We start from the raw sequence: 26,109 nt of genomic DNA on the forward strand, positions 1-26,109 counted from the left end.
TACAAAGTTTGAGAATGATGCTAAAATACACTTTGCAAAGGAGGAAGAGAGTCAGGAAGAAAAATCTCTCTTAGAACAAGCTATGAAGACCTTAACTGGATATTCCTATGAGCAGTCAAGAAGATTGCTCATCTGAAGGTGTAAAACAGCTGCCAGGATCAAGCATCAGCCTTCCAGTAGCAAGGGAAGAGTGTGGTTTCTTCCCCGAAGACTGATAGACAGAGAGAAAGCGACTAGTTGCTAATGAAATAAGCAACAAGATGTGCGGTATAGCTATGCTCAGAGGCAGAGAAATAGAGAAATGTGTTGTAAAATAAATCTGAATTCTAATATCAAGAGCTCAGAAGTTCACCAGTTGCAACAGTGTTAGCAGTGAGTCAGAGCATTCTCTGGTGACAGTCAAGGTTGTCACCCTTCCTTCAGAAAAGCTACTGCATGGGCAGAACAGAAATTTCAGTCCTTTCTGTGATCTTGTGCCATACTAAAACAATACAAAGGCATGGGAAAGTTAAACCTTTCTTAATTTTCTACTCTCAGTTCTAATTATGCAGAGGAGATCACAGTGATGTTAGGAATGAGAAATATACAAGCAGCACTAATGAAGCTTGGGAGAGGTAGACCTTCAGCTCCAGAAACTCTCTTTGTATAAAGCAAAGAAAATGTACCACAACAAAAAGAAAACTTAAGCTTTTCTGAATTAACTATCTGATAATTAAGGACTTACTGCTTTCACACCTGAGCTACCTTAAACACATCCATAGTATCATTCAACTTAGTGCTTCATCCTCTCACAAACATCCCCTCTCTCATCTCACATTGCCTGGGGTATTTTGCAGACTATAACATTATTAAGTAGTCACCATGTACTGCAAATAACACTTAGGGCATTGCCAGCTGCTCAGGGGGAATGCTTACCTGCTAACCAAGTGCTACCCATTCCCTGTCAGTTTCATTAGCTGAGCTGTGGTGTTTGTTTATCAGGTACGATGCTTTCCCCAGCCCAAAAGCCAAGCGAAGTAGTTCCTTTAGCTAGAGACAAGTCTTCGATCTACCCTGGTTTAAACCAATACATTCTGTGCTTGCGGAAGCCAAAAGGCTGCAGCTTTGGTCTGGAACTGGCAGGAGTCTGAAGCTTGCAAAGAGATAAAAAACATTACTCAGCTACTAAACAGTAGCGTATTTCTGGCAAAGGAGATACTTTTAAGCAGGGCTTGTGGGAAAGTTAAAGCATCCATAACTACATGAGAAATAAGGGAGTACAGTCTCATATTAACAGGTTCACATTTTAACAGCCCACCCCATCACTTGACTGCTGCATGCCTAGAAGGTTTGATTATATGGGCCGCGTGATGCTCTTCCAACTCCTTCAGGAGTGGCACAGAGCCTCAGTATACATTAAGGAATATTACAATGCTATCTTTTGGCTGAGACAGGAATTTGATTCTAATCACTTATGGTCATTAAAAAGCCTGCAAATGTAGGAACCGGATTTCCAGGTGTCTTGGCCCCACTGTCTTACTGCAATTTCTGCCTTCCTAGTTTCCTGTAAATGTTTTTGTTTCATTCAAGGAGATCAGCTACCAGGTCAGACCTTCTGGTTTCCAGGTTTGTACTGTAACAAGTTAACAGTGTTACAAACCTCAAGTCCAGTGAGCCATCAGTTGCACTTGGCAACCAAATCAAAATATATATATATATATATATTAAAAATTTTCAGTTATTTGCACAGGGCAGTTAGCATTAGCTTACCGCACCTAAAGTCACATATACTTGTTCTTCTGATGTCTGATCCAAATCATATTCTGGGCACAAAATACAGGCATTGCATTGCCTCAAGAAGTCCCTGGGTTCAGGAGGGACCTTCAGACCATCTGAATAAGGAGCTCTGATTCTGTAAACAGCTGAAGAAAGACAGGCATACCATATAGTCAAGGCAGCAAGAGCTACAGAAGCAAACTCCTCTTTCTTATCGTTTTTCTTGATGGCTTTGTGACTTTGTATTTCTAGTTGTCCAGCACCAGGCTTCAGTGGATGGCCTGAAAGTTCATGTTGATAGCTACTTAGCAAGGTTATACCCTGAGAAAATGTAGAAATGGACCTAAGGTCTCTCAAATGGGAATTAAACTGTGCTCCCCACTCAGATCACCAAACGGGTGTGACATATACTATCATCACTAGGTCCTTAAATAAAAGTGGTCACAGCTGCTGGGTTCTCTACTAACTCCATGTTGCCCAGCCCTCTGAGTGAGGTGGATTTGCAAACCCATTTGAACGAGCTAAGTTCCTCCAGGGACTTGTACCTCTTGCAGAGGTATCCCAGCAGCTGATCCCAGCTGCTCAGCCCCAGACAGCTCTGTGTCCATCCAGCCTCCCAGGGAGCTCCAGAGTCCCGACTGTCAGCATCTGTGAGACTGGTTTTAGAGAGCAACCCTTCTCTATTCCTCCCTGTCTTGAAGGCAGGCACCTGCACTTCAGCCAAGTACTGCTTCAGAGCTGTATCACATGTAATCCTTGATGCTCTCCGTTTGAGAGGTCTTTTTCATATCAATGAATTCTCACCATTCCGCATTCTGCTTTTATAACCCTGTAGTTTTAAATGTATACATTAGTTCACTGTTATCATAGTTAGACATTGTCTATACTGAATAAAACAGTCTCGTGCTCATGACTCACTGATGTACATCTGGATAAAGACTGAGACTGTTTTCTGCAACAGAGTCAGTTCTGACATTCAAAAGGAAGTACAAAAAAGCATGACAGGAGTTAGCCAGCAGTAATAAGACTCACCTGAACGTATACATTTTTTAATTGCTAAATGAGACATGTTCCACAACAGTTAATATTTTTTTAAGGAGATAATTCATTCCATTCATAATAGATGTAATTGTGCTCTGATTGCTCACACCTGGCAATTTTGTTTTGCAGCACTTTTTTTTTTTTCCCCAAAGCACTTTTGAAGCATAGAATGGGCCTTGAGCCAGGTATAGTATATGATTCAAACCCTGAAATAAACGGAATGGGATTTGCAGAGCCAGCTCTAGACATAGACAAAGTAAGCAGTTGCTGGGGCAGCTGCCTGCTTTGCCTCTGCCAGAGACCTGCCACTGCTACTGGCAAGGGAAAGGCTGCTGTGAGGAGGCTGAAAACTATTGTTCAGCCCTCTTGCAGAAACAGCAGTTGTGGCCCCTTGCCCTGGCACAAGTACCATGCCTGCTTCTTCACACCAGCATTGCCCCCTCCCCTGTCAGCTCTCATCTGTGGGGAGGTGAAATTCTGCATAGCCTTTATTTCTAAGCCTGGTCTGGCTTCTGTGTATTTCAGATTCAACCTTTTAATCAACATTCTTGTGGTTTCAAGTGGTATTCAAGATAATATTTTTCAGGTCTTGCCATTAATCTGAAATTTCACCCCAGTCAAATCCAAGAGTATTGGATTGTTTTCAATACATCTCTAAGACTGCCATCCTTCAGATATTGTCCTTTCTTGCCTTTTTCTTGATTTCTCAAAAGACTTTCCCAGAATCTTCCTCACATTTTCTTTTCACTGTATCACTTGAAGTCCCATTCTGAGGTAAGGATTCATTACACTGTATGCTGCTCCCCCCATATACTAAGAGACTGCCCCACCCTCAATGAACTAATACTTTAAATAGATAAGAAAGGCAAAAGGTAGGAGAGGAAGTCAAGTGAAAGAAGAGAATTGATTTCCTCTACATCAGGAGCCATATTGTTTATTTGACATACCCGAGAGTCCAATGTAGCAGTGCCTGGCGTATATAAGTGTCTTTAAAATGGATGTAGTATACCCTAAGACAACAGCAAATCTGTCCTTTATAATGGAAAACACATAAAACTAGAAAGAATCAATTGCAAATAGTCCCAGAGAGTGTAAGATGGACTGGGATAACCTTTATGGATATACAAGGGATAAACTCCATGCCAACCAGCCCAGGCAATTTCAATGAATTATTTCATCAGAGGTACAGTCAGTGATGAATAACTTCTTTACTAAGAGCGGAGGTTAGCAAAAAGGATCTAAATCTATGGTGGCAGACAAGAGAGGAGGACTTCACTGAGTTTCTGAGCAGTCAGAAAAAAAGAAAAACAATTTCTGAAATGAAATCTAGTTTCTCTCTCTCTCTTTTTAATTAATTCTTTCATCTAACCTACCAAACTATAACACAAAAATAGCTCAGACAGTACTCAAGAGCAGTTGTTTACATGCATATTTGCCAACTCTCCAGTGAGCAGATTTCTGAAGTAGATCATTCGGTGCTTAATTTTCTCAGCAAAAGGGGACATAGAAATTTATCCACAGTGAAAGCACCCATTCTCTTCAGGGGTAAAAGATAAGGGTTATATAGACAAACCAGAAACAAAATCTTAAGAAATGTAGAATACTCATCATTTCTATTGATTTTAAGCTGCCTGGAAGCATCTTCTGGGAATGTTTCTCTAGATATTATCTACGTAATCATAGTATTCTCAGTTCAAAATAAAAATGTTCTGCTGCAGTGCGTTTGTATTGTGTACAAGTAAAATTGTTGGACTGATAAATGTATTGTCAGTAGAGATCAAATGACAAATTCATTAGCTGCATCAGGTTCTGAAAGGTAGGATGCTTGACACTGGCCTTCTCAATGAGATTTCTGCCATTTCTGAGTCCTGTCATTGTCAGTACCAAGTTGGTGCTTGGTTCTGATCTCCCACAAGTACCGGGAGTAAGATCCAGAAGGGCTGAGACCTGCTATGAGAATAAATCTGTTGACAAAAGTCATTTTGTGAAAGAGCAAGATAGGAAGGGGAAAAAAAAAAAGAAAAAAAAAAAGGAAGAAAATATGCAGGAACACGGACATTTGGAGCAGTTATCTGCAGTTACAGGCAACTGCATACTCCATCTTCTGAGTGTTTTTGTCTGCTACTCCTATTGGAAGGCTGTTCCAGAATCATGTTGTTCCATCCTTAGAAGTTTTCTAATTTCCAGAAGAAAATATAATCATAGCCAGTTCTGTTTACTTGTTCTTAAGCCAAACCTTTCTTTAGAGGAATTAATTATTTCCCTTCCCTGTTATCTTAAAAGGGCGGCCGCATCCTCTCTCAGACTTGCTTTTCTTGGACTGATCTAGACCAGCTTTGTTTTTGAGTTTGTTTCTAAGATGCCTTTAAATCTCAGAATAAGCTTTTCCCTTCCATTTCTTCCAGACTGAATCCCTGTCTTGAAGACAGGTGACTGTGATAGCATTCCCAGAGAGACATCCCTGCCCTCTTCCCAGCATGTCAGCACTTCCCTCTCTTGCTGAAACACCTCACCCAATAGTTTGCTGGAGCTGCTTAGAAAACCAGTCTTTATTCTGTGTATTCCTTGGGCAAATTAAAGTTATTGATCTGTGAGATATAATTTAGGATATCTGAAGTAAAACGTTTATAACATTTTGTTCTTAAATGTTAGCTTTATTCTACTTACCAAGTCAAACATTTAAAAAAAAAGTCTTGTAATTATTAGTTCTTTCAGTTTCTCTGGAGGCACCAGTCATGGACTGCTGGATCTGTGCAAGTGCAGACCAAAACTTCACACAGAAGAGGTGCTATTCTCAGTAAAATTTAGCCTAATCCTTATTCAGTATGATTTTATTCAGGCATTCACATGCCTACTTTAAAAAAATCATACTGGATTTTGGAAAGGTATGAAATACAAGTACAAGCACAGCTTATGCATGCAATAAATACTTTCATATATTTAGAAAAGTCCTCTTATGTAGTCCATTTCTGGAGCACAAAATGAGTCAGTGATTATCCAAAACTCCCAGGCTTAAAGGATACAAGCAAGACAGTGGAAAAACAGGAAAAGGGGAGAATTACACTGGTAATAAAGGACTTACAAGTTAGCTTTTAATGTATTACCAATTCATGCAGCTGATACTCTGAACATCTATATACTTACATATTAGGAATCCAGAACATCTCCAAATTTTTCTCTTTCAGACTCATAAAAATTCACTTCTAGAGAGAATACTAGATAGAATACTTCTAGAGATAGAATACTAGAGATAGAATATCCAGATACTTAAAATCAGCTACCCTAAAGTATTTTCCATTTTGAACCAAAGGTTTATTAAATGCCCTCAGAGAGGGCAACTGGAGTAATGTAAATCTTGCCTGAAGTCAAACCATAAAAAGGGTGAGACGTGGAACTGCTGTTGGGATGCTGGAGGAAAACAATTATAATAGGAAGAAAGTAGAGGAAAATGATCCATGATGGCCTAGTTAGAAACACTTATTCAGATAGTTGAAGAAAAGAATCCAGAGGAAATGTGGGAAAGGACAGCCCCTAGGTCAGCCTGATACTTGTTTTCCTACACATGGAAAAAACATCCCTCATGAACACTGGATTCTGCCATTACACAAAAACTCATCCTCAAAATAAATGCCTCAGTGAAGCTGTTGGCTGTTATCACTGACAGCATTGGAAAAAATTACAAAAATAAAAACTCATGAAACATATTAAACATGTAAGCATGTATAGTTCTGATGGGACATACCTACAGACAATAGGTATATTTTGGCACCTGTACAATATATTTATGGCTATTGCTTCACATAGGAAATAACAGAATGCATTTAAACAGTGTAGAAACTACCAACTGTCATTGAATACGTTTCAAAAACAATCTATAACCTTGAAAGTGTGACTGTTTTTATTCTACAGCAATAGTTTATGAGTTGCAAGACAGTCAGTCTAGCTAATGCTTTTCACAGTATGCAGATTATCAGCTTCCCAAGTAGGAAACTCAAAATGAAATATTATTAACAATTTATGATTATTTCCATGCAGATACTGAATGACTAATTCCTATCATATTTTTCTGTAGTTGCAGGAGGGAGTGTTTCTGCACCTGTTTCTCTTCCCCCAAATCTAATCATCAATAAAATTGTACTCAGCCAGCTGTTAAATTTCAGTTCTGTTTGTATATTTCATGCATTTAAAGACTGACAAAATATGAAGTCATATAGCCACAATAAAATGTTAGATTGATACCAAGAGAAGTTATCCCCAACTTTGCAAAACTTTACACATAATACATTACATTTTTTTTGGTACACCTGTATTGAACCAACTGCCTTGTGTCTGAATGGAACATAATTTGTGTTTTGGCTACACACATATTTGAAGATACCAACAAACAAAATCAAACATTACAGGTAGCTCCAAACCTACAACTGTTCTGTCAACATGCCTAATACAGTGATTCATTCAGGTATTTATAGTCTGAGCACAAACATTTAACTCTAAAGGTTTTATATACTATTTACCATAAATATTTTCTAAAAATAGTAGATTTAAAGTACATACTTATGCATCCACTGAAGGATGCTCACATGATTTGGTAAATATACATAAATAAATATGATAGAAATTAAAAATCTGATAGCATAACTGATAGCCAAGGTCACCCAAAATTTTCCATTGACAGATGGTTTAACACTTTGCAAAATTGAAATGTATTAATTGGAATGTTGTATGCAATATTTTTATGTTAAAATGGCCTGGACATTTCTGAAAATATAACAATTGGAAAAAAAAAAAAACACATTGTTTTACTTATAGCAAAAAAGTAACCTATTATTTTCTTCATTAAAAAGTCCTCATATCTTCCTGGTTTGTAGTAAAGACCCAAAATATTTCAATTAGAGAATTATATTTAAAATATTCACAAAGATATATTGTTACAGTTCCTATAGCAGCTTTACATTATTTAATGCAGGGGTCATAGATAGTTCTGGGTAACTCCAGGAATAGAACTGCCACCCCCTCACAGAAAAAGTATTGTTTGACATTTTTATCAGCTCCAGCCTTTGTTCCATGGAGATGACAGCCAGTTACCTACTTTGGCATGACTGGTAGGAAAGTAAGTAGCGAGTGCAGCTGACAGCATCTCACAAGTCTGTGATGCTAAATCAGCACCACCGCCACATGCTCCTGCAATGAGGATGGGATGTGGAGGTAAAGTCGTGACAGTATGTTCCAAGGTGTCCCTGTGGTTCTTCCAGATTGCTCTGTCAATGTTTCATCTGGGCTTATTAGTGTTTATAAAAGCATGGCCTTAAAATAGCTGCATGGTGTTAATAGAAGCAAAAATAGCAGTTTTTATGCTTAGCTGCTTTTATACTGGGGCAAAATTGGGCTAAATTGGGCAAGTCCAGAAATGATATTAGAACAACCCAGTTTAAGTGACTTTCAAATCCCCTTCAGGTCTTAAAGAACACTGAGTTTAAGCTAAAATCAGATCAGGAGATGTTCTTTCCTGTTCTACAGAAAATCCTTCTCCCTTTCAAGGGGGCAAGGTTTGAGGTGACTTTTGCTTAAAGACTATTAAAAATCCATTCAGTAAGTTCTCCATGCACAAGTGGAGAAAGGAGTAACCTTGAAATTTTCCAACTTCTGAAAAATGCAGAATTTTAAAAAATCATTCAGATTTTCCTTGGTGTTTATAAATGAATCGGGTATATTCATGCATGAAAAGAACAGTATTTTTGAAGAGCAGCATGTGAAATTAGGATCTTTATAATATCAGACACTACAAATTCTACTCACCTGTGAAATATGAAGATGGAAGCATAAAGGTCATGGTTTTTATTTTTCTCATAACATTTTTTTTAAATAGAAAAAGTAATCTCTATGAGTTTAATATACGCACAATGGATCAATCATCTTCTGCCACCAAAACTGATGAATTGCTAGTTGTTCCTGTCCGGGTGGTGAAATAAAGTGTTGATCATGTCTCACTGAGAAATCCACTTTAAGAAAAAAATAAAAATTGCTATAGGTCTGTGAGTATCATCTGTGATTATTGTCAGATGAGCCACAGACAATATCTGAAGTAATGTACTGCATGTTCTAGGACAAGCCAAGGAAACACAGGCTGTTACAACAGTATGCTCAAGTTTGAACCTCACTTGACACAGGAGTCTGTCTCAATCACTTCAGTGAGGGATAAGGGAAGCTCTGTAGAAAGAAAAGGAAAATGAGTTACTTTATCATGCTGTAGTACAATAAAAAGTCGCTTTAAAATTTGGTAATCTGAAATACTTTACCATCAGTTTGTTGAGATGGATATTTTTCCTATAGTAAATTGCTGTTTGTGTATTGATACTATTAAAAATAGTTTCAAATAGGCTTTTAAAATTATTTTTCAATAGTTACATGTTTCTTACAACTGTTGTTTGAGAAAGGAAACAATACAATGACAGAACTGGGAACTTTTTTTTTCTTTTAAAATTCATAGTTTATTTAGACAAATATATATATATGTATATATATATATGTTTTGCTGATTTCTGATTTGCCAATGATAGAACCCATGTAATTGCAAAAGCTGACAAATCAACTTTTGCATTTGTATATCTGACAAATAATACTAATTATTTTCAAACCTTGCACATGAGAATGTGATTAGAATGGCTGCATCTGACACTGATTATCTGAGACAGGATGTTATTAAATCCCTTCGGGGATCTTTGTAAGACCCACCACATTTTGAGCAGAGCTTTTATGTGCATTAGTTCATTTATGTAGCGATTACACAGTATTTACTACTGAAAAATGTCAGGAAAAACAGTGAACAAACAGCTAAGTGGAATTTACACCACTCCTCTCTCTATCAAAACATCTCACAACCTCATAGCCTTAAAATGTTTTGTCAGGATTACCTATATACCAAAGCTATTTGCTATGTATCAGTAAAAGGTATGGTTTTTCAAGGTTAGCTTGACACTACACAGAAGAGAGCTGGCAATGGATTTGAAAACAGCAGAGATTTGTCCCTGCTAAGATAATGTCTTAGCTCCAAAATCATCACTTTAATTGATTTTGTGGGCTTGAAAAGCCAGGCAATGTTTTAATTTCACCCATTTCAAAATTTGCGAGTTTTGTTACTTCATTAGAAAAATAACACTGAGGATTACTCACTGAACTGGGGAGAAATACACAAAATGCAGTGACTTGAAAAAGCTCCATTAGTTCTGGAAAAAAAACTGTGACTGCATTCTCAGATTTTGTTTCAAATTAAGATTTCAAGGATCAGATTTTTAGGAGCAGTTTACAATTCTGTACTTAAAAATATGTAGATACAAAATGGAATGACAGATAGAGACCACTTTCAAATCTACATTCTTACAGTGGAAAGTTTTCCTGTCATCCAGAGTTGAGAATATAAACATATAGTGAAATACAGGACTGATATGTATTAAATAAATACACACGTATTGATTGTGAGATTTACAGCTTGCCTGAGAACATCAGGAAAGCTGTGAGAGATACATAATCTAAAGTAATACTGACTGCTCACTGAAGAATTGACAATACTGAGATGTTAGAGATTTCCTCACCTCCACTTTGAATTTCAAGTTAATATTGCTGTAAATTCATGTGATGACAACACATACACCTCAGGCCATCCATTATTTTTCTACCTTCTCTGGATGTCTTCACATACCTAGTCCAAGTCTGGTGTGGAAGAAATTAAAAAATATTCAAAATGCTCCTTCATTTTTCAATGAATAACTCAGTGGCACAACTAGAGCGATATACTGGAATTCACATTGTGCTTTTCATCTGAGTACCCTAAAGAGCATCATCTTGCTGCCAATAGTTCTTGACGTGAAGCTGTTCCCAGGTGGACTTACAGAACTGGCAAGAGACTCATCAGAGTTCTCCATTATCATAAATATTGAGATTCTCTGCTGCTTTCTGTAGCACAGCTATTGTTCCTGAAACATGTCCCTGTATGTAAAGATGTGTTTTAAGGAACATATAGAAGATCACTACTTTGCAGTACCCACTGGTAATTGATGGTGAATATTGGAAGGTAGGATTTTCTGCATGCACAATGACCACTGACCACAGGGAAAACTCATGCAAAAATTCTGGTTCATAAATATGAATGTGCTTGAGTGAGGAAAACATGATCTTTTATTTTGTTTATCCTTCAAGGCATTTTATGTGCATTTTTGATATTACAAAGGACTACAGTAATACTTTATGGGGTATTCTGTGTGGCCCAGTACTGTAGTTCTTCCTCAGATTTTACTCAGGAAAAACCACCTTTGACTTGAGAGAAAATTGCTTGACTGAGGAGTGAACAGAGTGTTTTGAATCTTACCAGCACTGCTTGATGTTAATGTTGGGTAACAGTTCTCATTTCTAATTAGCCTGCCTTGTTGGCCTTTTCTTGGGCTCTGGATCTGCTTTTGCTTTGTGTTATTCATGGCTTATATTGCTTGTTCAGATTGCTTCCTTTTGTGTTTTTCATTTCCAGCAAATATTTTGCAGCTATTGTTCTGCTGCTAGTAGATGTGCATGGAACCTGGTATGTGGAACTTGAACCTCAGCCCAGATTTAATTAAAACTATTAAACATGTTCTCACTGTGGTGCTCAGAAGGAATTTTGGTGACCCTCTTTTGATGAAGCATAAATTTGCTTAATCTGATGCTTTAACAATGAAAAAATACAAGGGCTCGATTCACAAATCTTAAGAGCAAATGCTTCTCCAGTAAAGTAGATGGAGTAGCACCTATTTACAGCCATGTTAAAGTCAATCTTAAATGCCTATTCTGACATACAACAGACATTGTACAAGAAAATCACTAAAGGTGTGCACTGGAACCTTGTTTTGTAGAATTAATACTGCTTTAAGGTAAAATCTCTTGAATAATAACTAGTACCAAATTACGCCATAGCCTATTGATATGCAGCAAATCTAGCTAGGTTATCACTCGTATGTCTTATGAGCCATACCTAGCCATGGTTTATCCTCTATTCATGCTGCAGGGTACGAAATTCCTGGGTGCCAACCTGCCTATGGCAACCTAGAATTCTCCAGGGCAGGCTCGCAAAATCTTCACCTACTCTCTGGGACAGGTAATGAATAAGTGATGTTTTGTGAAGTTATGCTTTCTTTCTAACTTTCTGATGTCTGTAAAAATGTTTCATTTCTTCATGTCAGTCTACAGTCTCTCATCGTTCAGTTGTCCTACTTTTTCTAAACTAGGAGAATGACAGCAAAGCTGTTTATTATAGTACTCTAGATGCTTGCCTCAGCCAAGCCTGTAATAATTATTATTAGCATGTATAAAAATTGAAGTTTTAACATCTTTTTTTTTTTCTTTCTTTCTGATGGAGTGCATTGAATTCCACTATTGATACAACAGTTATCTGGGCAGTTTACTCACCTTTCTTAATTGACAGTACTTATATATTATCTCTCCTTTGATAGGTTTACATTAGTATTTGGTTTCCTGAAATAAGTTTTTTTTCAATGCCATAGATATAGAGATGGTGAAAAGATGGAGGAGTTGTAACTGATTCTAGTTTACATCCCTATGCAGCATATAGTGTAAGTTTAAATAATGACTCATTTTTCCATATTTTGCTTAGATTTTCTTCTACTTTTCTCCTGAATTTACTCTTTGTTCTTTGTTGCTTGACATTATTACAAGTGGCAGGTATGTAGAAGAAATGTCATTCGCTAATCCTACAGTTTTCAATGAAATATGAAATACTGAAATATATTTTGAAGTAAGAAATTAATTAGATAAAAAAAAATAAAGACAGGCTGAGCTTCAGACTGTCCTTTCGCATTCTATTGATTTTCTTTGAATAATGTTCACAAATTTTCAATTTAAGAGTGCTGCTAGTGTAGGTAAGATAAGTAAGATTCTTTCAGTATTTTTTGGCACAACATACACTTTGTGGAGTAAAAAAAAAAAAAAAAAAATCCTGGAAAAGTTACTTGAATTCCTGTTTAGCAGTCCCCTGGGGCTCTGCACATGTGCTCTATTCTTACCTTTAGATGGGTTTAGATGAGTTTGTCGTAAAAAATAGCTCTGTTCTGCTGCTTGTCCTTGTTAAAACCAGGAGATGACCAGTGAAGCAAAATATAATCAGGACGTGAAACTGTTTTTTCAAAGTGTTTGACCCTGATTTAAATTTGATTGAATATTTTGAAGTCATTTAAAATCAGAACAGATTCATGCAGCCATGGTGTAACTGATGACTTTGATCTTATGTGATATTTTTTAATGGATGCCTATGACAAAGTTCAGGGTCTTGGGATGACATTTATTAGCCGTCCTGAAAGGCTCCCTGGAGAGAAGTATCTTTTCCTACCATTGCTGTCCACTTGTAGTTCTTACTCTTGAATGAAAATAAGCTTGCTTTTCTGGAGAACAATATGAAACTTTTTCTCCAAGCATTTCAAAACTTTGTTGTGGTTTAGCCCGGCTGGCAGTCAAACACCACACAGCCGTTCGCTCACCCTCCCCCCTCCCTCTCCGGGATGGGGGAGAGAAACGGGAAAGTGAAGCCTGTGAGTTGAGATAAAGACAGTTTATTAAGACAGGGAAAAGAATAACAACAATAATAATAATAATAATAGTATTAATAGTAATAATGTGTACGAAATAAGTGATGCACAATGCAATTGCTCACCACCCGTTGACCGATGCCCAGCCTATCCCCGAGCAGCCGGCCACCCCTCCACCCCGGCTAGCCACCCCTATATATTGTTCAGCATGACGTCAGATGGTATGGAATACCCCTTTGGCCAGTTTGGGTCAGCTGTCCTGGGTCTGTCCCCTCCCAGCTTCTGCTGCATCCCTAGCCTGCTCGCTAGCAGGACAGAGAGAGGCTGAAAAGTCCTTGGCTTGGTGTAAGCACTGCTCTACAACAATTAAAACATCAGCATGTTATCACCGCTCTTCTCATTCTAATCCAAAACATAGCACCCTGCCAGCTACTAGGAGGAAAATTAACTCTGTCCTAACTGAAACCAGGACAACTTGAAGTGCACAAATCCAAGATTTTATCCCAGGCTATCTAAACATTTCATAGAATAGGTAGATGCTGAAAGATATTTTTCATTTATTCTTCTTCTTTTTAAAAAGCTCAAAATGATTTAAATTTTACTGGAGAGATTTTAGTAATTTCTTGGATCCTTGCTTGCTTCTTTTATGTTTATTTACCCATATCTTAATCACATTTTTTCAACATATCTAGACTTTAAAAATTTATCTGGAAACTTGCTTTCCAACTGTATTCGAAATGTCAGCCTGCTGGAGGAACAACAAGAACAACAAAAACATTTGTTTGTGAAAACGAAAGATATTGAGTATGACTACTGTTTGCACTTCCAAAATGAGGATAGATTCTATTTTATCCAGACTGCTGCACCTTAATCTTCAAAAAAGTAATTAGAAAACAACAAAATTTTGAAATGGAATGTTTAAGTAATTCAGGTATAAGGCAAAAACTTGTGAGTTTTGTTTAGGTAATCAACATCTCTGGGTACAGAAAGAATTTATAGCATCTCTTTTGGGAAAGTCTGTAGAAGACAGATCTGCTTTGTCACTCTGCATGGTTCTTTGGGGTGCTACATCTGCAGGATAAGTGGAAGGTCCTGGGTCGCCTCTGAAGAAGCATACTGTCTATTGCTTTTCATGTGAATAGCGCAAGCATCTCTTCAGACAGCTGCTTTCTGTTTCATTTGGTCCCTTACTTGCAAAGAGCTCCTTCTTTTGCTGTCTCACTCCAAAAACCACAGGATTGCCCATACTAAAGTGCTGGACTGTTCAGAGGAATTAAGTTCTATTTATTCCCACTCTTCTGACAAACACCCACCAAAACAAACAAACAAACAAACAAACAAAGTCTTACACTGAAAAGTCAGGACAAAATAGACTCAACTGAACTAATAAATCATGATATCAGGTTGGGAGGAAGGTTGTGTGAAGTGACAGCACAACATGCTGAGCAGTGTTGAACTTGCTAGAGATGAACTTATTTATACTCTTGCAGAGTAGAAGACTCCTAAGTTAACAATTCCTAAAATAGTATAAAACACTGTATAAAACAAGGTAGGGCTCAAAATAATCAGCAAAAGATGACAGATGGTAATTTCTTTCTCTTTTTCTTTTTTTTATTCTGTAATATCAAGTTGATCAAAGTGCTGATGAACATTTATTACTGTGCGAAAAACTAAAAATATGTTGAAACACTCAAGCAAAATACGTGCATTCAGATAACAGCCAGTAGTTCTCCTTGTTGCTGTTCAAAACCTTATATATGACTCTGTGTGTAGTAATAGTTTCTGAATAGCCTTCAGAATATGAATTACATGTACACTGCCGAGAATGTGTGTCTGTCCAGGTTAAGGTGTATTATTTAATCAGCTCTGTTTTTTGTTTGTATTAGCAGACCAATGATCTATTCTGCTGCCAGAAAAATCTTCCAAAATTCCCTAGAGCTCTCCTCTGTGGCTTGGCACTGTAGTATTTTCAGACAGCCATGTGTGATGGGGGAACCAAATGATATGGAACAGAGACTGCAGCAGAACTGCACTGATGGCTACTGAAAGTGTCTGAGAGGTCAGCACTATCTGTCACCCTGAGCACTAGAAGTGTTATCTACTATACTCTTTATTAAAAATATCTGGCAAACATCTGCATCTTTTTAAAGGCAAGAACCTATGGATTACAGTTAGAGATACAACATGAGTTCTTCATGTGAATCCTATCACAAAACAGGCTCAGAACGCAACTGGGACCAGATATAATTAAAATGATAATTCTGTAATTTATTCAGAGCAGGTAATATACAGTGCTTATAAAGGAAAAAATCAGTGGCACCTGCAGTTTCTCCTCCCCCTGTCCAAGTAGTAATTTTGTCTGACTGGTCCTGGAGCCAAAAGAGTATATTTAATTTTTTCAGCTACTTAGCATAATCTTTCTCATGGGAAGTGCTAAGCCAGCCCACCAAAATGAGTCCTTTGAGCCAGACACAGATGAATTTCAAACCAGTGGAAAGAAAAAAAGATTGTGAATGGAAGGAAAGAGCCAAGGTGAGAAAAGAGGTGATAACCTCTGCCCAGACTTATGTCTGGATGCTTACTGCAAAATGAGACAGGTTGACATTCTTTCCCTACTACTAAAGCACATTTCTATAGTACTCCCCTGCTCCCATTCCAACCTCAGTCCTTTAGAAGAAAGAATAATACAAAGTTCAGCTTGCTTCTGGGCAATGGTTCTCACCCATTCTCATTACATGTCCTATTACAAACAAACAATTACAATCCAGGAGGACCCACGGTCCTGCTCCAGCACAGTTAGATCCAGATGAATTAGGAAGGTGAACAGACAAAAGCAAAAATGAGAAAGGTTTAACAACACAACTAAAATATAACTTTATAAGCTTGTGAGCTGATGTGGCATGCTGCTTTCAGTAATTTCCAGAGGGAGTGCATATCCATGACTACAAACCAAAGCAATCTAGAAGCTGACCACTTGAAGCCATAAGGAGAGATGCTGCAACTGAAGGCAGCTTGCTCAGGCACCTGGAGAGCTCTCGTTGGCTTCCAAATCATAAATTGAAGTCTACCTCTAATTTTGTTACCTCCATTTCTCAATACCTTATTCTTTTTTTTTTTCTCTCCTTTCTCATCACTGCTTAGTAGTTTGGATTCCCTAGTGAGATGCAGTACAGACTGCTAGGACTCTGCCAAACACTAAAAAGCAGACAGCAGCTGTTCAACAGCTTCAAATCACTTTCCTTGTGAGGCAGTCCTCCCCCACCCCCAGCCTTTGTTACAGCAAGAAGTATTTGTTCAAGTCATTCCCTTTCTCCTGACTTTCTTATTCTTTCATATCTTGCCAATCCACATGATAACTCACCATTTTTCTGGCGAAACATTTTATACGAACCTATTGGCCTCTGCAAAGAAAGAAAGAAGGAAGGAAGGAAGGAAAGAAAGAAGAAAGTAACAGCACTTGCCAAGATGAATATTCTTCCATAGCCATGTCAAGAGCAGCATCTGGGCAGCAAGCAGTATGAAGATCCTTGAGAATGGTCATAGAGGCAATGTCTCTTCTCTCTTGGATAAATGCTGGCTGAAGTTTGCCATGCCAGAATGTAACTTCCTTCTCTCCCAGCTTCACCAGCTGACCTCATTTCAGAGGTAGTCTAGAGCATGAGGCAATGTGTGGACAATGTGAATAATATTGAGAGAACAGAATGAGTCAGAAAACATGTATTCCTCCTCAAATTGCATGGGATTTTTTCTCTTGCAACCTTTTATTTTTCACACCTGTTCATCCTTTCATTTTCTAGCAATAGAGAAACAAAATGAACAGGGACAGGCTTTATTCAGACTCCAGTAGGATCACTTACCAAACATAAGAGTTTGCATGTAAAATCCACTGACTCTGAGTACACCTGACTGAGCTGGAATCAGTCAGTCCTCACAAGTTTTCAGAAGAGCCTAAGAGAGGCCCTAGCAGGCAGCCTGGAAAAATGCAGAGATTGTATCCATTTCTGTTACATCCACTGTGGCACTCCGTCATCTGCTTCAGTCACCTTTGAATTTGGGCAAAAGGCTCCCACCTTCCACTGTGCTCTGCATTCATTTCTCACATTCAGCCAGCCAGACTACACACAGGTGTTTACCCTCGCAAGTGTCTCACAATCAAAGTGGTCATCTTGTTAGTAGGAAATGGAAATGTGTTTTTAAACTCCAGATCCAAATCAAGTTAACAGAAGAATTAAATCAGTCCTCCTAGAGCTGGCTCAGCTCTTCAGTCTCCGTGCAGTGAAGCACAATGCTGGGCTAGCCAGCACAGCTGCACGTGGTGGATGGTCCCTGTCCTGATCTGTGAGTTCAAGCTCTTTCGCTGCCATGAGCTGGGCTGAAACCTGGATTCCTCAGCGCTCTTCACAATAGCCTGCTCCCTGGATGCATGTCTGGGTTCTCGCCATTCATTTTCTTTTGCCCTTTAGAGTTTGCATCACACTGGGGGAATCACAATTGCTTGCTGAAGAAACTTCATTTAAAATAATCAAAACACCTTTAGTGTCTATTTCTGAAAGCTGTAATTTTATTCATGGTGTTTCTATTCAATCCATTCACAGCCTTAGGTTATGGATAGTACCTTTAAATAAAAGACTATTTGTATGTCCTTATTATGAGCACATATCAAAAATCTTACCACATTCCACTGACAATAATAGCATTCACTTAAGAACACTCAGTGCTGACAGCTGGTCCTCTAAGGGTTTTTTGCATGTCAACATGCAACTGAATTTTCATAACTTAATCACTTCATATTACAGTTAATATTGAATACTCTTGGATAGATGTCCGTGGGCTTCCATATAATTGATATAGAAGCCATCCCTTCTGCAGTGAGACTGTTAGGTCAGTATAACCAAAATGTAATTCAGTTTTATTTTTAAGAAAAATTCCTCTTTTCTGCCTCTTACTAGTAAGCCCAGCATAGTTTAGACACATTTACCGTATAATATCGCTCGCTAGGTCTGAGTTTTTAGTTGTGTGAATTATGCAACAGGCATGTTCTCACATCATAAGAAAGATTACCTTCCCAAATCCAGCAATTCTTCTGGTTTTAGGTACCTTTATCAGCTCCCCGGGTACTGTAAGTGAACTCTCATGTTAAGGATCTGTCTCACTGCACTTAGGACTTCAACTGCTTGCCCCCCTCCTTTCCAAAGTATTCTCTTTTAAGTTTCTGATAAATCACCCCTCTTCTCTGGTTTAAATTCTGCTTGGAACCTAAGAAAAGGACTCTGTTACTTGTTTTATGTGTCCATCAGTCATGTGGAAACTATCTGAGCTCCAGATTTGGATCACCCACACATTTTTTCTGAAACATATGTGCAGGCCTTCCCTCTCACAATCCAAACCCAGTTTCAGATTATTTATTTTGAAAATGAGTACTGGAAGAAAAAATTCAAATGGTTTAACGCTTGCAAAAAAAAAGTTCCAAGAGACATCTATATATGTGTATGTGTATATACATATGAAGGAAAGATCTGCACGGAATCTGACATGTAAGCTGTTCATACCCTGAAGTTTAAAGTATTTAACAAACTACTGTGGAAGTAATAAAAAAAAATGGTGGGTTTGCTTTAGTGAAAAAACTACCTGACAGACCTCAGTGAAAATCTGCAAAAAAAAAAATAGGTGAGCTGAACAATGTATACACCTGAATTTATAGGAAAATGCCTGTTGTATAACCTGGATAAACATTTGCTGATGTATTTGTTACAGTCCAAATGAAGCTGCTGAATAAAGAGCACCAAATATTTGGAATTTGTAGACTGGGCTCTAGGTCTGAGCAGTAGCAATATAATCTGTTTCCCAGATAAAATGAATTTCAAGTCCATAGCTTGGTTCTCGTCATAACATATCCGGATGTAGAATTTGTAATCTGATTTGATCCCTCTAATCAGGGAAGCAAATGTCAGGTTAGCCACAAAACAAAAACAAAAAATGCAGACAAGGAAGATAGTTTTGGCATTAATCTTTTGAAACTGTGACCCTGAGCATGTAACACATAATCAAAACTTGATTAACATAGAAATCCAATTATTGCTTCATTAACTATCTTTCATTAATCTAGAAAACACTTGTTAAATGCTTGGACTTCATTTCCCAACAACTACAAATGTAAAAAATGAATAAATCTGGGGACAGATTTAATGACACAACAGTCATCTCAGAGCCATTGCTCCTAGGCCAAGCTTTTGGTGCCTCTCTTGCAGCATGTCCAACCTGGGCGGCATGCAGATCTAACACAATCCTTGACCAGCAGCAGAGCTGTGCTGGAAGAAAAGGCACTAGGTAATCCAGACCACCAGCCATGGATCAGCAGGTCCTGCTGAAGCCTGGTAACTCCAAGATCAAGTTGCCTATGCAGCCCAGCTCCACTCAGTAGGAACGCAATGGTAGAGGACCCATTGGCATCTCTGCTAGCTGTAAACTAACCCAGAGCTCTGTGTCCCCAGCTTGCTGCTCCCTGGGTGTGAGCCATCTGTTGGGAAGAGGTGCCCCCAAGGCTTTGCCTCCTGCCCAGCTAACTGCCCTCATCTCTGTACTGACAGGCTCCATTCAAAGACCAGAAATTAAAATGGGGATGTGGCTGCTTGTTCTCCTTGATCCAAACAGGCCATCCCTTCACAAAGGTCCACAGAAGCCTTATGCTATTGGGAAAGTGTTTCCACAGGAGTGGGTGCACAAACCTGACTCCAGGCTTTCTGGCTGTCCACCACATCACTGCTCCTGGGTTTCTTCAGTGGTGTAAGTCAGCACATTGTGTCTGGGCTCATAGGCAGTCACTTCCCCATTTCCCCATCCTGCTGCCTTGTCTCCTGCTCTGTAGGCCCTTTCACAACAACATCTTTAGCAGAACTGGTCAATTTTGATGTTCCTTACATTAAAAAAAAAAAAAAAGATGCTTTTTGAAATTCTTTTCCAGAATATATTTTTAAAGTTTCCGTCAGTGCTCCCAAATTCCTGATCCTATGAAGCCCTTTTTTAGAACGTGACACATCACAGACGTGAAACAGATGTGATAAACACTTTTGAAACATTTAGTGGCTCTCTTTTGTGGGTCTCCACGCAATCTGAGCAGACAAGAAAGGAAATAGTATTACCTCATCTCCTACACGGAGTACTGAGTCAGGAAGAGGGGGAGTTATCTGACAACTTGTGGTTATCTATGTCTGAGCTCCTTGACTAGAGTTCCTTTGTAATTAATGGAAAGAAATGGGTACTTCCAGATTTGCGTCACCACTTCTGAAATAGGTCAGATTAATCTCATCCTGATAGTGTCTGTTCATTACTACAGACTGAAAGCAGGAGCCACAGCTGACCAATAGCGCTGGCATTTACTTCTGGTCAGGCCAGTCTTGCTTTAATTCACTTGTCCGGTGTAATACCAGCCATGTGTGGCAAAGCCAGGTACAAGACTCAGAGCCCCAAAACACAGTTCAGGTCAGCTCCTACTTACATGTTCCTTCATCCAAGGCAGGATATTTACCCACAAAATACAATGATTTTGACTTCGGATTTCACAGTTGCATTACAATTTCTGTTCACTACCCAGAATTGAATACCTTCAACTTGTTTTTTCAGTATATTTGACACGGACCTCTACCTGGAACTCATTTTGCATTCTGTTTATTTCCATCTAAACACTGTTAACCAATTTTTATTTTACTTACTCCTAGATCTATGTGAAGGAATGTAATCAGTTCATTCAGGGAGAATTTCAGCACTTCAGAAATGGTTTTGCTCCATGTTGAAACAACATTGCAGAACCATCTGCAAGGCAAAGCCTCGAGGTGGCAGAAAACATGAAAGTGCCACCAAAGCACATTCATTTGCAGGTGGAGACCTGGGGGTTTCCAGGACATCCAACGATGGGGCATCCCCACAGATGTCAACTCTCAAGGAGAAACAGTCTTTGTGGTCCGTCTGAGGGTAACATGCTCGAGAAATCCTCTGGCCTCCAGGCAGCTGATCAGCCCTAACTTTGCACGTCAGCATTCCTCTGCTATCAGGCCATCTGCCGGACAGATGATCTGGCAGGAGATCAGACAGGTACAATGAAAACCTGCTTGTTTTCCAGCACACCTTCCTCAGAATAGAACTGTCACCACATGGCATCTCGGCTTTGACTGAAATGCTCCAGTGAAATATATTCACCTGGAGCTTCTCCAGCCAGCGCTACAGATGAATCCCGACCAACTGCAGGCTGAGTTGAGCAAGAGCTTTCCATTACCACGGTACTCATCAACCTGCTAACCCTTCCCTGGGGCTGTGCAGAGTGACCCCAATATTCAGCTTGAAGTAGAGGATGGGCGAGAATTTCTAGGAAAAAAAAATCTACTTTGTCCACTCGCTGCCTTTTGTGGACAGAGGTTTATTGGAAAGGTGACACCAAGGATGCAAACATTTGTTTGCTTCCACTCTAGTGCAAACTGGGATGGCAAATTCTTAACACCAAGAAAGTACCAGATACTTTGATGGTACTTGAACTTGTAAATCTTCTCAACTTTCTCATGTAAAATAGAACACTTTTCCCTAAATGTAGAGCCTGAATAGTGCTACCTCCCACCTGGTAAGATTTCCTCTGAACTGCCTCTGAATAGTTGCAGAGGACAACTCCATCAACAACATTCAACACTGTGGACTGGTGTCTCTCTCTAGCACTGCCCAAGGGGACAGGGCTTCAAAGGCCTTGGCTGACAGCAATTCCAGAATTCAAACCTGGCAATTACTGGCTGTCTTACAATGTTCGTGAACACAAATTTCTGTGCCAACATATATTTTATATTTTTTGTGTGTATAAACAGAGCTAATTGGTGAAAATAATGCTTTGGAAAGTCTGAAGACCCATTTTTAATAACCTTTAAAGTGGTCTCCCTTGAGAGGTTTTCTTTCACCAGTTTAAATATTTAATATTCTACTCACTGTCCTTTTCTTCTAAAGAAATATTTTAATGAAGCAAAATGGGTAAAGACTTGCACACCACTGGTTGTCACAGCAGCGGGGCTTTAGAGAACAGTAGAAGAAACAGAGAGCCACTCATGCAAAAGGACCTACTCTACGGAATTTTGAAACCTTTCCTGTAATTCCTTCCTCCCCCAGCTGCCTGAGTTTCAGGAAGTCTGTGCTATATAGGATCAGTGTTTCCTAAGGCATAGCACTATCAGATTACCACAGACTATTATTTGCAAATAAATCCTCTCCTTTCTCCTAGCAGCATTTTTTCAATTAAATTCTTACTTTTTAACTAAGAAATATATATGCAAATATATATTAAAATATATTTATTTAATATATATGTATATAAATATGTTTGCTGAATATATATATTCTTTATTATATTGATGATGAAGGAAAAAAAAAACAAAGAAAAAATACTAATTAAAATATATTGATTTACCAGCATTAAAAAAATTGTGCAGTGAACTTTTCTAATTAACTTGTATGTGACAAGCAGAATCAAAATGCAGCTAGTGTGTGGAGTTTGTCACCTTGGAGAAACAGGAAAATGCTCAATGGTTGACTTCATGACTCCATATTTTGACTTTTTATCTTTTCTCTTTTTTCATCCCTGTCGAAATTACCACTGCCAAATTTACAGTGGCACATGACAAAATGAAGTATTCTTTATAAAAAGACCTTCTAAAACAGGAAAGTACACAACAGCACCAGGAAAGAGGATTCAGGCATTGCATTCTGTGATAACACTGGAAGGTAACAGTGAGGGGGAGGGAGAAGGCATTCAGAGAAAGAATGTCTGTTTCTTAACAAATGAAGAAGCTCATGAAATACCTTAGATGTGTATAAAACAAAAACTGAGCTTCTGATTCTGCTATTATAGATACTAAATTAGGGACATTGTATGGTCTTCATCTTTCTACTTTTTCTCCCACTTTCCTTACCTTTGCTTCTTAGGTGTTTTTTTTCATATATTACTGGAAGCAAGAGAAAACAGCAGGCTTTACCTCAAAACAGTAATGTATAAGGGTCAATTCATGCTTAAATCTAAACCATCCTGGGAATCCTGAGAAATCTTCTAGTAGTACTATAGCTATTAACACCCATTCAAGAGTTTCAGTCTGAGATTCAGGAAAACTTCTGTATTTGTGCCAATAGATAGACTACCATAAGCATTAGTTTCACTAAGTCATTTCAGAACTTGCCTGGTTCAAGAAGGATATTGAATCAAATGTTTAAATACTTTCCCAGTACTTTCTCAGTTGGGATCCTTTTCCTTTCTTTTCTCTTTTTCTTTTCTCTTTCTTTTCTCTCTTTCTTTTCCCCCTTCCTTCCTTCGTTCCTTCCTTCCTTCGTTCTTTCCTTCCTTCTTTCCCTCCTCCCTCCCTCCCTCCCTCTTTCTCTCTCCCTCTCTCTCTCCTCTCTTTCCCCCTTTCTTCCTTTCTCCCATAAAAGTGGCTATAAGTTTCAGGCTATTCAGCATATTTTTGTGAGACCATGCTTTCTTTCTAAAATTCTTAGTTTTCTGTCTAACAACTTGTATTTTAATAATGATTCACTGTTGTGTATCTACTAACCCATCTTAAATAATCCCATTATATACTAGATGGTACTGTTCCTGTCTAAAAATTAATTCTACTTATAAACAGCCAGATGTTTTTTCATGTATCAGATGAACCAAAGTACATTCCATTAGGTTTTGGAGGGTTTATATCATTTTCTAAAAATATAAATTTCAGGATGCCATCTTTCCAGCTTGGGTAATATAGCAAGTAGAAAAGGTACTCTTGCTCATAGTACGGACAGACAGTTTTTTAAGAGTTATGGTTTGTTGAATGAGAATAACTTTGAAGTTGCCTAACTTATACTTTAACCATTTTTCCTTTTTTTTTCTACAAAGTTACAGCTGTGCTTTGATACCCAAAGCATTATGTGAAATAGTGCATCTATATAGACTGTTCCCTTGCCTCATTAGAATGTGCTTGATTGTTTCACACAGTCACCAGCTGTTACTGACTTAAACATTCCTCACATTCCCATTTCATTTGTACCCCTACAGCCTCCCAGTCCCCTGAGGTCAAACTCTTCTCTTGAACAAAACTCCCCAGTGCTGCAGGATGTTGTAACTGCCCCTGATCTAGCTTAACTTGTATTAACTGCACTTGTCCAGCACAGAGCAGCAGCCTGGACATTTTTAGCTCAAGGAGCTACTGTTCACTTTTTATACAAATGTTAGTGGGCGGATTTTTAAAACAGCAGAAGACTTGAGATTAAATCTCTTTTCTGGAGGTCATCTGGTCCAGCCACTGCTCAAGCAGGGACACCCAGATCAGGTTGCCCAGGACCACGTTCAGACAGCTTTTGAATACCTCAAATGAGTGAGACCCCACTGTAATGTTATGACTCTGTAACTCACACTTCATAGAAAATCCAAGATTCCAGGTTATAGGAAGGAAAACTGACCACTCTTCTTTCCTAAATTGAGCAGATAAATAGCAAGAACCATGTGCCAGAAACAGAGCAAGTGAAAGGTGGAATAACGTGACAACCTCATGAATGAGGATGTGTAGAAATGAGCAACATGGGTTCAGATTCTTATTTCCTAGATAATTTATATTTCACTCCTAGAGTGAGATATAAAAACCAAATGATTACATTAACTGGAGCTGCATTAAATGTCTGAATTAGAATATATTATTTTAAGAGAATATAACTACAAGTGGTAATCTAAGTATAACTGTAACCACGCAATATCTGTAATTGAAATAGAGCAGTGTTGGCAAAACATTAGACTGTTTCCTAGATATAGGCTGCATGGATCAAGTAAGCAGCAATTGTAAAGCTTTTGTATTAACTTACTGAAGCTCCTATAGCAGCTGGTAGAGGAGAAGGCAGTCCCACTGAAGTGAGTTCAGACGAGTGTTTCTTGATGAATGGCATGTTGTTTCCACCTCTATTGTCTAATTAAAGACCCAGAATATTAGTCTGCTGAAGCTGATGGCAGGACTGACTTGACATCAAAGAGAATCAAGATTTGCCATTCTTTTATGAAGAATTATTATTATCTCATGTTTAGAAAAAAGTAAAGCAATACACAGCACATCATGTGGTAGCCCTCTTTGCACCCTCTAGGTGACTCCAGGCTGCATTTCTGTGGTGCCTCAGAGCTCCTGCCTGAAGCCAAGAGATCAGCTCAATACTAGCAGAGGAAGCAGTATCTGAACCAAGTTACAGTAACATCACTCCCACCTCGCTGTTCCCTTGGAAAATGTATTAGAATATTGAGGAGCTTACAAACTAAATAGACTAGGAGGAAAGATCTCCATCATGCAAATAAGAATTGAGGCAAGAGGAGACTGTCTCACTTGAAGTAGCATAGTCAGGGAAAGTATCACCATCACTGCAAATCCAGGGGGACAGTTTGGGGCAGATGGCATTTTGACCATAACAATAAACATTTTGTTTGCATCTCCTGATTTTAGGCTATTTTATATCCTCTCTAAAATAAAGAGAAATCAATAAAGTGAAAAACCTCCTCACTCTCCAAATTCTCTGCTTACTGCTTTGCTTTCTCAAGGATTGTAACAGATGCTAGCTTACAAGTAGGGCATAAATTCTTTCTGATGAAAGTACTGTGAAAAATTAGGGGGTTACATCAGTGCCTAGAAAGTCTTTGCTCCCAAATAAGCAGGAAAATGGGGAAAGATATATAATAATAATTGATTTTACAATTCTCCAGATGAAATCCTAAATA

At 38.4% G+C, this 26,109-nt stretch overlaps 1 protein-coding gene across 2 annotated transcripts in view; it reads left to right on the forward strand.

The window, feature by feature from the left end:
• Positions 1–26,109, forward strand: part of BEGAIN (brain enriched guanylate kinase associated) — a 114,164-nt gene that overhangs the window by 25,450 nt on the left and 62,605 nt on the right. The window contains exon 2 of one of the 2 annotated variants that reach the window (XM_040559293.1): positions 11,828–11,917. The exons of the other annotated variant lie outside the window; for it this stretch is intronic. Within the exon in view, the coding sequence (XP_040415227.1) occupies positions 11,828–11,917 (90 nt within the window). The remainder of the gene's footprint in view (positions 1–11,827; positions 11,918–26,109) is intronic. 2 annotated transcript variants of the gene reach the window in all.

Source organism: Cygnus olor, chromosome 5 (assembly GCF_009769625.2).
Source record: "Cygnus olor isolate bCygOlo1 chromosome 5, bCygOlo1.pri.v2, whole genome shotgun sequence".
In the NCBI taxonomy this organism is placed as follows: domain Eukaryota; kingdom Metazoa; phylum Chordata; class Aves; order Anseriformes; family Anatidae; genus Cygnus; species Cygnus olor.